The sequence below is a fragment of the Sciurus carolinensis genome, chromosome X (assembly GCF_902686445.1).
Source record: "Sciurus carolinensis chromosome X, mSciCar1.2, whole genome shotgun sequence".
Lineage (NCBI taxonomy): Eukaryota > Metazoa > Chordata > Mammalia > Rodentia > Sciuridae > Sciurus > Sciurus carolinensis.
The window spans coordinates 131,529,560-131,543,880 of record NC_062232.1 but is presented as its reverse complement, the minus strand read 5'-3'; the positions used below and the strand labels follow the sequence as shown (position 1 = coordinate 131,543,880).

Sequence of the window (14,321 nt, the reverse complement as noted above, 5' to 3'; positions counted from 1 at the left end):
TACAATTGAACTGAACAGCAGTATTAATTAACTGGTTCTTGTTAACGTATATAGAATACTTTATCCAACAGCAGAATATTGATTCTTCTCAAGTTCCCATTAACTAATCTAGATCATATTGGGGGCCATAAAACACATTTTAATAAATTAAAAAGAATAAAAATCATACAAAGTATTCTCTCAGATCATGATAGAATTAAACTAGCAATCAATAACAAGAAGTTAGGTAGAAAATCACAAAATATATAGAAATTAAACACATTTAAAAATAACACATGGTCAAAATGAAATCTCAGAAGAAATAAAATATTTTGGAACTAAATTACATGAAAATATAACTTTCAATATTTACAGAATGCAGCGAAAGCAGTGCCTAGGGGGAATTTTTTAGCATTTAATAGATAAATCAGAGAAATATAACATCAGCAATATAAACTTCTATCTTAAAAAAGTAGTGAAAGAAGAGCCAATTAAATACAAATTAAGTACAAGAAATTAAGTAATACAAGTTAGGAGAGAAATCAATTAAGCTGAAGATAGGAAATTAATAGAGAAAATCTATTAAACCATAATGTGAGTTTTTGAAAAGATCAATAAAATCAATGAAGACAGAGGACAGAAGAGAGAAGAAACTCTTGCTAATATCAGAAATGAAAGATATCACAACTGATCCTGTAGACATTAAAAATATAACAAAGTAATATTATGAACAATGGTAGCCTACAAATCTGATAACTTTGATGAAATGAACCAATTCCTCTTGAAAGACAAAAATCTACCAAAATTCACACAGTAGGTCATCTAAGTAGGCCTACATTTAATTAAACATATCAAACCAACAATTAATAACCTTTCCAAAAAGCAACAGGTGCAGATTATTCCACTAGTTAATTTTACCGACATTGAAGGAAGAGGTGATATCAATTTTCTATAATCTCTACCAGAAAGTAAAAGCAGAAAGAACACTTCCTAACTCATTCTGTAAGACAGAGACACTTCTTTGTATTTATTGTTTCTCTAGTTATACATGACAGCAGAATTCATTTTGACATAATTATACAAGCGTGAATATATCTTATTCTAGTTAGAGTCCCATTCTTATGGATGTATATGGTGGTGGGACTCACTGTACTGTTTTCATATATTACATTGGAAAGTTATGTCAGATTAATTCCACTTTCTTTGCTATCCCCCTCCCTTCCTTCCATTCCCCATTGTCTAATCTATTGCATGTCTATTCTTCTCCTCACACCCATCCCCTTATTGTGGGTTAGTTTCCACATATCAGAGAACACATTCAACCTTTTGTTTTTTGGGACTGGCTTACTTCACTTGGGATGATAGTCTCCAGATCTATCCATTTGCTGGCAAATGACATAAAGTCATTCTTCTTTATGGCTGAGTAATATTCCATAGTGTGTATATATCACTTTTTCTTTATCTATTCATCTATCGAAGAGCACATAGATTGGCTCCATAGCTTAGCTCTTGTGAATTGAGCTGCTATAAACACTTATGTGGCTGTGTCGCCTTAGTATGCTCATTTTAAATCCTTTGGGTGTATATGAAGAAATGGGATAAATGGGTCAAATGATGGTTCCACTCCAAGTTTTCTGAGGAATCTGCAAACTGCTTTCCAGAGTTGTTGCATCAATTTGCAGTCCCACCAGCAATGTATGAATGTAGCTTTTCCCCACATCCTCACTAACACTTATTGTTAGCTGTATTCTTTTTCAAAAAAAAATTTATTAGTTGTTGATGAACCTTTATTTAATTATATGTGGTGCTGAGGATGGAACCCAGTGCCTCACACATGCTAGGCAAGCACTCTACCACTGAGCCCCAGCCCTTACCTGTATTCTTGATAACTGCCATTTTGTAGACAAAGACACATATGACAAGGAAAATTACAGACCAATATTGCTCATGGAAATAGATGTAAAATCTTCAACAAAATACTAGTAAATTGTATCTAACAATGTATAAAAAGCAATTATACCACCATGACTAAGTGAAGTTTATTCCAGTTATGTGAAACTTGTTCAGTATTGAAAAAAATCAATTTATGTAATCCATCACATTGACTGGCTAAAGAAATACTAATTAAAATCTTACTAAAAGAATCTATTTTAAAAAAACTTTAACTGATATACAAAACATAAATGTTGTATATATTAATGTAGTACTATGTAATATTTGATACATGTATACATCATATATATAAAGTTTAAATCGGTTTGAACATATTCGACTCCTCAAACAGGTATCATTTCCTCATGGTGAAAATATTCAATATCCTTCCTTCATTTTGCAGCAGACAGTGCATAACTATTCTTCTAGTTTTTTTTGGATGGTCCATTATTGTTATCTCTGGTCACCCCACAGTGCAATGGCACACCAGAGCTTCTTGCTCCTATCTAACTGTAACTTAGCACCCATTGATCAACCTCTCCCCATCACCCCACCTCCACTGTCCCCAGCCTCTGGTACCAACATTCTACTCTCAACTTCTATGAGATCAGCTTTTTTAGATTCCATTTATGAGTGTGATCATACAGAATTTGTCTTTCTGTGCCCAATTTTTATTTCATTTAACATAACAATCTCTAATACCATCCATGCGGTTGCAAGTGACAGGATTCCATTTCTTATAACTGAATGTGTATCACATTTCTTTATCCATTTAATCAGTTGATGGGCAGATTATTTCAATTTGTTGACTATTGTGAATAATGCTGCAATGAATATGGGAGGGCAGATGTCTCTTCCACATACTGATTTCTTTTCTTTTGGATATATATCCAGCAATTAGATTGATGGTAGTTCATATGGTAGGTCTATTTTTAATTTTTGTAGGAACCTCCATACTATTTTCCATAATGGCTGTATTAATTTACATTCCCACAAAAAGTGTGCAAATGTTCTCTTTTCTCTAAATCCTTGCCAGAATTTTTTTTTAAAAAAAATACTGTTTTTGCAGTCATTCTTCCTGGGGTGTGGTTTTGATTTGCATTTCCCTGATGAGTAGTGATGTTGAACACTTTTGCATGTACCTGTTGTCCATTTATATGGCTTCCTTTGTGAAATGTCTATATCTACTTTCCACTTTTAGCCCTACTTCCACAGTTAGGGCTGCAGGTGTAGCTCACTGGTGGAGGGCTTGCCTAGAATGCACTAGGCCCTGGGTTCAAACCCCAGCACCACAAATAAACAAAAAAATCTACATAGATCTACTGACCATTTTATAATTGGGTTATTTGGAGTTTTGCTCTTCCGTTTGTGGGGTTCCTTATATATTCTGATTTCAAACTCTTGTCATATTGCAAATATTTTCTCCTATTCTGTAGGTTGTCTTTCTACTCTGCTGAGTGTTTTCCTTACTGTGCAGAAATTTTTATTGTTGCTTTTGTTTCTTGGGCTTTTGTGGTCTTCTCCAAAAATTCCTTGCCCATTCCAATGTCCTCAAATATTTTTCCCAAGTTTTCTATTAATTTTATAGTTTCAGGTCTTATATTTAGGTCCTTAATCCATTTTCAGTTGATCTTTGTACGTAGTGAGAGATAGGGACTAACTTCATTCTTCTGCATGTGGATATACAATTTTCCCAACACTGCTTATTGAAAAGACTGTCCTTTACCAAGTGCATATTCTTAACCCTTTTGCAAAAATCAATTGGCAGTACATGCTTGGGTTTACTTCTAGGCTTTCTGTTCTGTTCCATTGGTCTATGTGTCTGTTTTTATGCCAGTACCATGGTGTTTTGACTACAACAACTTTGTAGTTTGTTTCAAAGTTTGGTAGTACAGTGCCTCAAGGATTGTTTCCTTTTTGGTCAGAATGGCTTTGAATATTTGAGTTTTTTTGTGGTTCCATAAAAAAATTAGAAAAGTCTTTTCTACTTTTGTGAATAAATGCCATTGTTATTTTGATAGAAATTGCACTGAATCTCTAAATAGATCTGGGTAGTATGGACATTTTGGCAATATTGATTCTTCCAATCCACTAATACAAGATGTCTTTCCACTTTCTGTGTCCTCTTTAATTTCTTTCATTAATAATTTATCATTTTCATTGTAGATATCTTCTGCCTCTTTGGTTAAATTTTTCTGAGGCACTACATTTTTTAGCTTTTATAAATGGGATTACTTTATTTGGATTTTAGATAACTCACTATTGACATATAGCAAGGTCACTGAGTTTTATATCTTAATTTTGTACCCTGCAACTTCGCTGAATTAATTTATTAGTTTCAATATTATTTTGGTGGAGTCTGGGTTTCTATGTATAAGATCACGTCATCGGCAATCCAAGATGGCGGCCTAGAGGGAGACTGCACCCCCAGTCGCTCCAGAACCCAGGAGTTAAGAAGGGGAGGCATTGAGAGACTCAGACCAAAATAGAGCCACAGGTGAGTCTGCCCACTGGGTAAAGCTCGGCCCGGGTGGCAGGCCCAGATAGAGGTGGCTTATCGGAGCAGGGTAGGGCAGCTAGAGTCATCCACAGGCAGTCCTGTGCACTCCGGCGGTGGGCCCCGCCCACACAGCCAGCTTCTCCAGGTTCCCGGAGCGGAACTGGCCCGCTAGTGAGAGCCTTTCTGACCAGAACAAGCTCCAAGTCCTGGAGCCAGCGCAACACAGCGTACTCTGGCACACAAGCAGCTTCAGGGACCAGGATAGGGCAGCCAGAGACTTCCCCAAGCAGCCTGGACCCCTGCGGTGGGAGGTGCCTTTCAAGGCTAGCTTCTCGGAGCAGACCACCCAGTGAGAGTCTTTCTATGTAGAGCCAGCCACAAGCCCCCGAACCAACGGAGAGCTTCGATCCGCAAGCAGCCTCTGGGATCAGGGCAGGGCAGCCAGAGACTTCCTCAGGCAGCTCTGCCCACTCCGGCCGCAGGCTCTTTCCACGGGGCGATTCAAGATGGCGGCCTAGAGGGTGACTGCACCCCCAGTCACTCCAGAACTCAGGAGTTAAGAAGGGGAGGCATTGAGAGACTCAGACTGAAATAGAGCCACAGGTGAGTCTGCCCACTGGGTAAAGCTCGGCCCGGGTGGCAGGCCCAGATAGAGGTGGCTTATTGGAGCCGGGCAGGGCAGCTTGAGTCTTCCCAAGGTAGTCTTCCACACTCCGGCAGTGGGCTCCTCCCACACGGCCAGCTGCACGGTGCAGGCCCACAGTGAGAGCATTTCCGCACAGAGCCAGTTCCAAACCGTGGAACCAGTAGGGGGCTAGGGGCAGTTTTCTTCGGATGCGCTGCTTTATCAGATTCCTCCAAGACATCAGGCTACTGAAGACTGGGAGGTGATACACTGGAAATCTACCGGGACACTATAAGCCAATAGCGGAAAACTGCAATATCTCAGGGTCCCACTGACAGCTGACCAATATGAGAAAACAAGGGAAGAAAATGTCCCAAACAAACCTAGATACTACATCAATAAAACCCAATGACAGCACAGCAGAAGAAATGTCAGAAAGGGAGTTCAGAATGTACATAATTAAAACAATCAGGGAAGCAAATGAGATGATGAAAGAGCAAATGCAGGCATTGAAGGAGGAGATGAAAGAGCAAATGCAGGCATTAAATGATCGCACCAATCAACAGTTAAAAGAGCAAATATGGGAAGCAAGAGATCATTTCAATAAAGAGTTAGAGATACTGAAAAAAAAACAAACTGAAATACTTGAAATGAAGGAAACAATAAACCAAGTTAAAAACTCCATAGAAAGCATAACCAATAGGGTAGAACACCTGGAAGACAGAACCTCAGACATTGAAGACAAAATATTTAATCTTGAAAACAAAGTTGGCCAAACAGAGAAGATGGTAAGAAATCATGAACAGAATCTACAAGAATTATGGGATATCATGAAAAGGCCAAATTTAAGAATTATTGGGATTGAGGAAGGCTTAGAGAAACAAACCAAAGGAATGAACAATCTATTCAATGAAATAATATCAGAAAATTTCCCAAATCTGAAGAATGAAATGGAAAACCAAGTACAAGAGGCTTATAGAACTCCAAACATACAAAATTACAACAGACCCACACCAAGGCACATTATTATGAAAATACCTAACATACAAAATAAAGACAGAATTTTAAAGGCTGCGAGAGAAAAGAATCAAATTACATTCAGAGGGAAGCCAATAAGAATATCAGCAGATTTTTCAATCCAGACCCTAAAAGCTAGAAGGGCCTGGAACAACATATACCAAGCCCTGAAAGAAAATGGATGCCAACCAAGAATCTTATACCCAGCAAAACTTACCTTCAAATTTGACGATGAAATAAGATCCTTCCATGATAAACAAAAGCTAAAGGAATTTACAAAAAGAAAGCCAGCATTACAGAACATTCTCAGCAAAATATTCCATGAGGAAGAGATGAAAAACAACGATGCAAATCAGCAACAGGAGGCGCTAGCCTAAAGGAATAGCCAAATAAAGGAGAAACCAAATCATGTCAAAAACAAATATGAGACAAATGACTGGGAATACAAATCATATCACAATAATAACCCTGAATGTTAATGGCCTGAATTCATCAATCAAAAGACACAGACTGGCAGATTGGATTAAAAAGAAAAATCCAACAATATGCTGCCTGCAAGAGACTCATCTCATAGAAAAAGACATCCATAGACTAAAGGTGAAAGGATGGGGAAAAACATACCATGCACACGGACACAGCAAAAAAGTTGGAGTATCCATCCTCATTTCAGATAATGTGGACTTCAAACCAAAACTAGTCAGAAGGGATAAAGAAGGACATTACATGCTGCTTAAGGGAAGCATAAATCATCAAGACATAGCAATCATAAATATCTATGCCCCGAACATTGGCTCATCCGTGTATGTCAAAAAAATCCTTCTCAACTCAGAAATCAAAAAGACCACTACACAATAATACTAGGCAATTTTAACACACCTCTCTCACCACTGGATAGATCGTCCAAACAAAAATTGAATAAAGAAACTATAGATCTCAACAACACAATCAGCAATTTAGACTTAACGGACATATATAGAATATACCATCCAACAAAGAACGAATACACTTTCTTCTCAGCAGCACATGGATCCTTCTCTAAAATAGACCATATTTTATGCCACAAAGCTACTGTTAGCAAATACAAGAAGATAGAGATACTACCTTGTACTCTATCAGATCATAATGGATTGAAATTAGAAATAAATGACAGAATAAAAAAACAGAAACTTCTCCAATACCTGGAGATTAAATAATACAGTATTATATGATGAATGGATAACAGAAGACATCAGGAGGGAAATAAAAAAATTCTTAGAAGTAAACGAGAACAAAGACACATCATATCAAAATCTCTGGGACACTATGAAAGCAGTACTTAGAGGAAGATTTATTTCATGGGATGCATTCAAAAAACGAAGTAGAAATCAACAAATAAATGACTTAACACTACAGCTCAAAGCCCTAGAAAAAGAAGAGCAGACCAATACCAAAAGTAGTAGAAGACAGGAAATAGTTAAAATCAGAGCCGAAATCAATGAAATTGAAACAAAAGAAACAATTGGAAAAATTAACAAAATAAATAGTTGGTTCTTTGAAAAATAAATAAAATTGATAAACCCTTAGCCACACTAACAAAGAGAAAGAGGGAGAAAACTCAAATTACTAAAATTTGGAATGAACAAGGAAACATCACAACAGACACGACTGAAATACAAAACATAATTAGAAGCTATTTCGAAAATCTATACTCCAACAAAACAGAAAACCTCGAAGACATCAGCAAATTTCTAGAGACATATGAATTACCTAAACTGAACGAGGAGGACATACACAACTTAAATAAACCAATTTCAAGCAATGAAATAGAAGAGGTCATCAAAAGCCTACCAACAAAGAAAAGTCCAGGACCAGATGGGTTCTCAGCCGAGTTCTACAAAACCTTTAAAGAAGAGCTCATTCCAATACTTCTCAAAGTATTCCATAAAATAGAAGAGGAGGGAACCCTCCCAAACTCGTTCTATGAAGCCAATATCACCCTGATACCTAAACCAGACAGAGACACATCGAGGAAAGAAAATTTCAGACCAATATCCTTAATGAACATTGACGCAAAAATTCTCAACACAATTTTAGCAAATCGCATACAAAAACATATTAAAAAGATAGTGCACCACGATCAAGTGGGTTTTATCCCAGGCATGCAAGGTTGGTTCAACATCAGGAAATCAATAAATGTCATTCACCATATCAACAGACTTAAAGTTAAGAATCAAATGATTATTTCAGTAGATGCAGAAAAAGCATTTGATAAAATACAGCATCCCTTCATGCTCAAAACACTAGAAAAAATTGGGGTAGTGGGAACATTCCTTAACATTATAAAGGCCATCTACGCTAAGCCCATGGCCAATATCATTCTAAACTGGAACAAGGCAGGGATGCCCTCTTTCACCACTTCTATTCAACATCGTCCTTGAGACTCTAGCCAGAGCAATTAGGCAAACCAAAGAAATTAAAGGGATACCAATTGGAAAAGAAGAACTCAAACTATCCCTGTTCGCTGATGACATGATTATATATTTAGAGGAACCTGGAAATTCCACCAGAAAACTTTTAGAACTCATAAGTGAATTCAGTAAAGTAGCAGGTTACAAGATCAATGCTCATAAATCCAATGCATTTTTATACATAAGTGATGAATCTTCAGAAAGAGAAATTAGGAAAACTACCCCATTCACAATAGCATCGAAAAAAATAAAATACTTGGGAATCAATCTCACAAAAGAGGTGAAAGACCTCTACAATGAGAACTACAGAACACTAAAGAAAGAAATTAAAGAAAACCTTAGAAGATGGAAAGATCTCCCATGTTCCTGGATAGGCAGAATTAATATTGTCAAAATGTCTATACTACCTAAAGTGCTATACAGATTCAATGCAATTCCAATTAAAATCACAATGATGTACCTTGCAGAAATATAGCAAGCAATTATGAAATTCATCTGGAAGAATAAAAAACCTAGAATAGCTAAAGCAATCCTCAGTAGCAAGAGCGAAGCAGGGGGTATTGCAATACCAGATCTTCAACTCTACTACAAAGCAATAGTAACAAAAATGGCATGATATTGGTACCAAAATAGACAGGTAGATCAATGGTACAGAATAGAGGACATGGACACAAACCCAAATAAATACAATTTTCTCATACTAGACAATGTTCCAAAAATATGCAATGGAGAAAAGATAGCCTCTTCAACAAATGGTGCTGGGAAAACTGGAAAACCATATGCAATAGAATGAAATTAAACCCCTATCTCTCACCCTACACAAAACTCAACTCAAAATGGATCAAGGACCTTGGAATGAGACCAGAGACCCTGCATCTTATAGAAGGAAAAGTAGGTCCAAATCTTCAACTTTTTGTCTTAGGATCAGTCCTTAACAGGACTTCCATAGCACAAGAAATAAAAGCAAGAATCAACAACTGGGATAGATTCAAACTAAAAAGCTTTCTCTCAGTAAAGGAAACTCTCAGCAATGTGAAGAGAGAGCCTACAGAGTGGGAGAATATCTTTGCCAACCATACCTCAGATAGAGCACTAATTTCCAGAATATATAAAGAACTAAAAAAACTCTACACGAAGAATACAAATAATCCAATCAACAAATGGGCTAAGGAAATGAACAGACACTTCACAGAAGAAGATGTACAAGTAATCAACAGATATATGAAAAAATGTTCAACATCCCTAGTAATAAGGGAAATGCAAATCAAAACTACCCTAAGATTTCATCTCACCCCAATTAGAATGGCGATTATCAGGAACACAAGCTACAATAGGTGTTGGAGAGTATGTGGGGAAAAAGGTACACTCATAGATTGCTGGTGGGGTTGCAAATTAGTGCAGCCACTCTGGAAAGCAGTGTGGAGATTCCTCAGAAAGCTTGGAATGGAAACACCATTTGACCCAGCTATCCCACTCCTTGGCCTATACCCAAAGGACTTAAAATCAGCATACTACAGAGATACAGCCACATCAATGTTCATTGCTGCTCAATTCACCATAGCCAGATTGTGGAACTAACCTAGATGCCCTTCAGTTGATGAATGGATAAAGAAACTGTGGCATATATATATACAATGGAATATTACTCCACCATAAAAAATGATAAAATTATGGCATTTGCAGGCAAATGGATGAAATTGGAGAATATCACGCTAAGTGAGATAAGCCAATCTCAAAAAACTAAAGGACGAATGATCTCGCTGATAAGCGGATGAGGACATATAATGGGGGGTGGGAGGGGTTAGCATTAGGTTTAGGGTTAGGTTTAGGGTTAGGGATAAAGAGAGCGGTAAGAATGAAGGAAAGAAGGACTGTATAGAGGGAAAAGAGGGGTGGGAGGGGTGGGGGGGAAGGGAAAAAATAATAAACATCATTGCCCTATGTAAACGTATGATTACACAAATGGTATGCCTTGACTCTATGTACAAATAGAGAAACAACATGTATCCCATTTGTATACAATGAAAAAAAAAAGGAAAAAAAAATAAAAAAAAAATAAAAAATAAAAATAAAAATTATTTAAAAAAACAGAAAAAAAAAAAAGATCACGTCATCTGTGAAGAGTGAAATTTTACTTACTTTCTGGTATAGGTGCCATTTATTTCTTTCTCTTACTTAATTGTTCTATCTATGACCTCCAGCACTTTGTTGAATAAAAGTGATAAAAGGGGGGCATCCTTTTCTTGTTCCAGATCATAGAAAATTTTCAACTTTTCCTCATTAGGTATAATGTTAGCTATTAGCTTATTATAAATGGCCTTTATTATATTCAAGTATGTTCCATGTATGCCTGACTTGTTCAGTGTTTTTATCATGAATAGATGTTGAATTTTATCAAATACCTTTTCTGCATTAATAGAGGTGACCATATGATTTTTGCTCTTCATTATGTTAATATGGTGTATCATCTGTATTAATTTGCACATGTTAAACTATGTTTGCAACCCTGGGATGAATTCCACTTGGTCAGGGAAAATAATCTTTGTAAAGTGCTCCTGGATTTGGTTTGCTAATATTTGTGCGTGTGTGTGTGTTTGTGTGTGTGTGTCAGATCTTTTTTATGTTTATGTAAGTTAACTTTCATTTTAATTATTAGTGCATATTAATTGCACAAATTAATGTGTTTCACTGTGAGATTTCCATGCATGTATAAAAGCTAGTACATTTAAGGCTTTCTGTGTTCATGTTAATCAGAATTGTAGGGGGTGGGGTGAGGGTGTGGGGGTGTATATCCTTCCTTATCTGGTTTCGATATCAGGGTATTATTGGTCTCATAAAATATGTTTCTATGAATACATTTCTTTTCTATTTTGGGGAATAATGTAAGAAGAATTGGTTTAGTTATTTAAATGTTTGCTAGAGTTCAGAAGTGAAGCCATCTGGTCCTGTGCTTTTCTTTGATGGGAGGATTGTATTACTAATTCAATCTTGTTACTTGTATTGGTCTGTTTGGGTTTTCTCCTTCTTCGTGTTTCAGTCTTGGTAAAATATATGTGTCCATTTATTCTATACTATCAAATGTGTTGGTGTATAATTATTCATAATAATAGCTAATGACCTTTTGTATTTCTGTAGTGCCAGTTGTGATATTTCCTTTTTCATTTGTGGTTTTGAGTCTTATATCTCCTTTTCTAAGTTAGTCTGGCGATTTTGTCTTTTCAAAGAATCAACTCTTTGTTTTGCTGATCTTTTTAATTTCTTTTTAGCCACTATTTCATTTATTTCTGCTCTGATCTTTATCATTTCCATTCTACTAATTTGGGGCTTAGTTTTTTCCTGTTCCTTGAGTTGTAATGACAGGTTCTTTATCTGAGATCTTTGTATTCTTTGATGCATTTATTGATTATTATAAACTTCCGTCTTAGTAGTATTTTTTCCTGTATTCCATAGGTTGTCTCCCTTTTCATTTGTTTCAAGAAATTTTTAAACTAACTTCTTGATTACTTCCTAGATCCATTAGTTTTTCAAAAATAAAGTTGTTTAATTTCCATGTATCTGTAGTTTCCAAAGTCTTCCTTATTGATTTCTAGCACTATTGAATTGTGGTCAGAAAAGAAACTTGATATGATTTTAATTTTTAAACATTTGTTGAGGTCAGTTTTGTGGCCTAGCATATGATCTGTCCTGGAGAATGTCCCATGTAGTGATTAGAAAAAAATATGTTATTTAACAGCTTTTGTATGGCATGTTGTATCCATGTCTGTTAAGGCTGTTTGGTCAAGGGTAGAACTTTGAATTTTTTGTTGATTTTCTTTCTAGATGATGTGTCTATTGCTGAAAGTGGGATATTAAAATGCTCAGATATGGAGGGCCGTTGGCCTGGGCCTGCGGTACGCCGCTTCAGCTAGGGCTTCGACTGTGGCCACCCGGCTTGTTGCTCTAGTAGCGCAACACGGATTCCTCCTGGACTCTTGGGCGCTGCTCTGAGCAGCATCACCCTTTACACCAGAAAGCTGGCGGGCACCATGGGGAAAAACAAAACAAGAAGAAAGTAGAGGAGGTACTAGAAGAAGAAGAAGAAGAAGAAGAGGAATATGTGGTGGAAAAAGTTCTCGATTGTCCGGTCGTAAAGGGCAAAGTGGAGTCCCTCCTAAAGTGGAAGGGTTTCTCAGATGAGGACAACACATGGGAGCCAGAAGAGAACCTGGATTGTCCCGACCTCATTACTGAGTTTCTACAGTCGCAGAAAACAGCACACGAGACAGATAAATCAGAGGGAGGTGAGCGTAAAGCTGATTCCGATTCTGAAGATAAGGGAGAAGAGAGCAAACCAAAGAAGAAAAAAGAGGAGTCTGGAAAGCCACGGGGCTTTGCCCGGGGTTTGGAGCCAAAGCGGATTATTGGAGCTACAGACTCCAATGGAGAGCTCGTGTTCCTGATGAAATGGAAAAATTCTGATAAGGCTGACCTGGTACCTGCCAAGGAAGCCAATGTCAAGTGCCCACAGGTTGTCATATCCTTCTATGAGGAAAGGCTGACGTGGCATTCCTACCCCTTGGAGGATGATGACAAAAAAGATGACAAGAATTAACTCTCCTGAGTACCAGCCCCTGTCGCTTCTGACTGTGGATTTAAGTGGGAAGGGAAGGAGTTCTACTTGTCTTGACACCATAAAGGTGACTTGAGAAGATGTGCTTTGAAGAGCCAGTCTAGTTTCTGTGCCCTGCAACAGCCCAAGTGCTTTAAAGCAGTTCCAAGCTGTCTAGTTTGCACACCCATCCCAGTGGAGGGGAAAAGGGTAAGTGTTTCAAGGCGACCCATTCTGCACTTCATTGAGAGAAGCAAGGAGCCTTCTATGAAGGACGACATTTGCAGAATCAGGTGTGGGAAGGCAAAAAATACTGTTGATCTTCAAAGAGCATCTCCACAACCCACAGCCTTCTTCCCAATAGTGTTAATTCTACATTTTTACAGCATAGCATGTGTGTAGTTTTGGCTATTACTGGTATATTATTTGGGGTGGGAGGGATAGGTTGGGGAAGAAGGGAGATGAGTAGGATCATTTTCGTTAAAATTTGGGGCCTGATTGGGAAAACAGTGAAACAATGGAAAGATCATGTAACTAATGATTTGGTTCTATGTCCAGAATATTTTACCTTTTTCAAAAAAATGTCATTGGCACCATAAATGAGGACTGTGAGAGACTGTTTAAAAGCTGTGAATGCCTGAAACCTATCAGCCAAGGACTGAGCCAGTTCATAAGTTACCAAAGCTGCCATTCTGGAGATAGAAACTAAGATGGGAAGGTCTTTTATTGAAGAATATACACAGGCAGATCATTCTGTCTTAGAGATGCTAATTCTTGCAATTAGACAAAAAGACCCTTTCTTTTCCAATCATAAATTTATAAATAAATCTGCTTGTCCAGCTAAGCCACTGGTTGAAGTACTAGGGGAGGGGCCAAAGGTGGTATTGGAGATGGAAGAGTGGAAAGAGGAGGGCCCACACTCTCCGAATGGAAACTGTTGGAGCCTCTGCTTTTGACAGGGTTCAGTCACTGACAGCACAAAAGTTTCATTAAGTCAATTCAAAAGGTTGAGTGGTTTCAAAAGCCCTGATCTCAGGAGATTAGCTTTCATATTGGGGCAGTGGTTCACTTTAAAGATACTAAAATTTTTGTTAAGGAAAAAAATTTTATGAAATAACTGATACCCAAAATGCTGTCTTGAATCATGAAATCCAAAAGTTCTTGATATCATCTAGACCTGCATCTAGAACTACATTGTAAAATCTTTTTAGGCATGTGTTAGGTTTCTATGAA

The 14,321-nt window shown here is 37.3% G+C and overlaps 1 protein-coding gene across 1 annotated transcript in view; it reads left to right on the top strand.

Moving 5' to 3' along the window:
* Positions 1-13,091, top strand: part of LOC124971711 (chromobox protein homolog 1-like) — a 28,117-nt gene extending 15,026 nt beyond the window's left edge. The window contains exons 2-3 of the mRNA XM_047535359.1: positions 12,320-12,390; positions 12,447-13,091. Coding sequence (XP_047391315.1) covers positions 12,320-12,390; positions 12,447-13,091 — 716 coding nt within the window. The remainder of the gene's footprint in view (positions 1-12,319; positions 12,391-12,446) is intronic.
* The last annotated feature ends 1,230 nt before the right edge of the window (positions 13,092-14,321 follow it).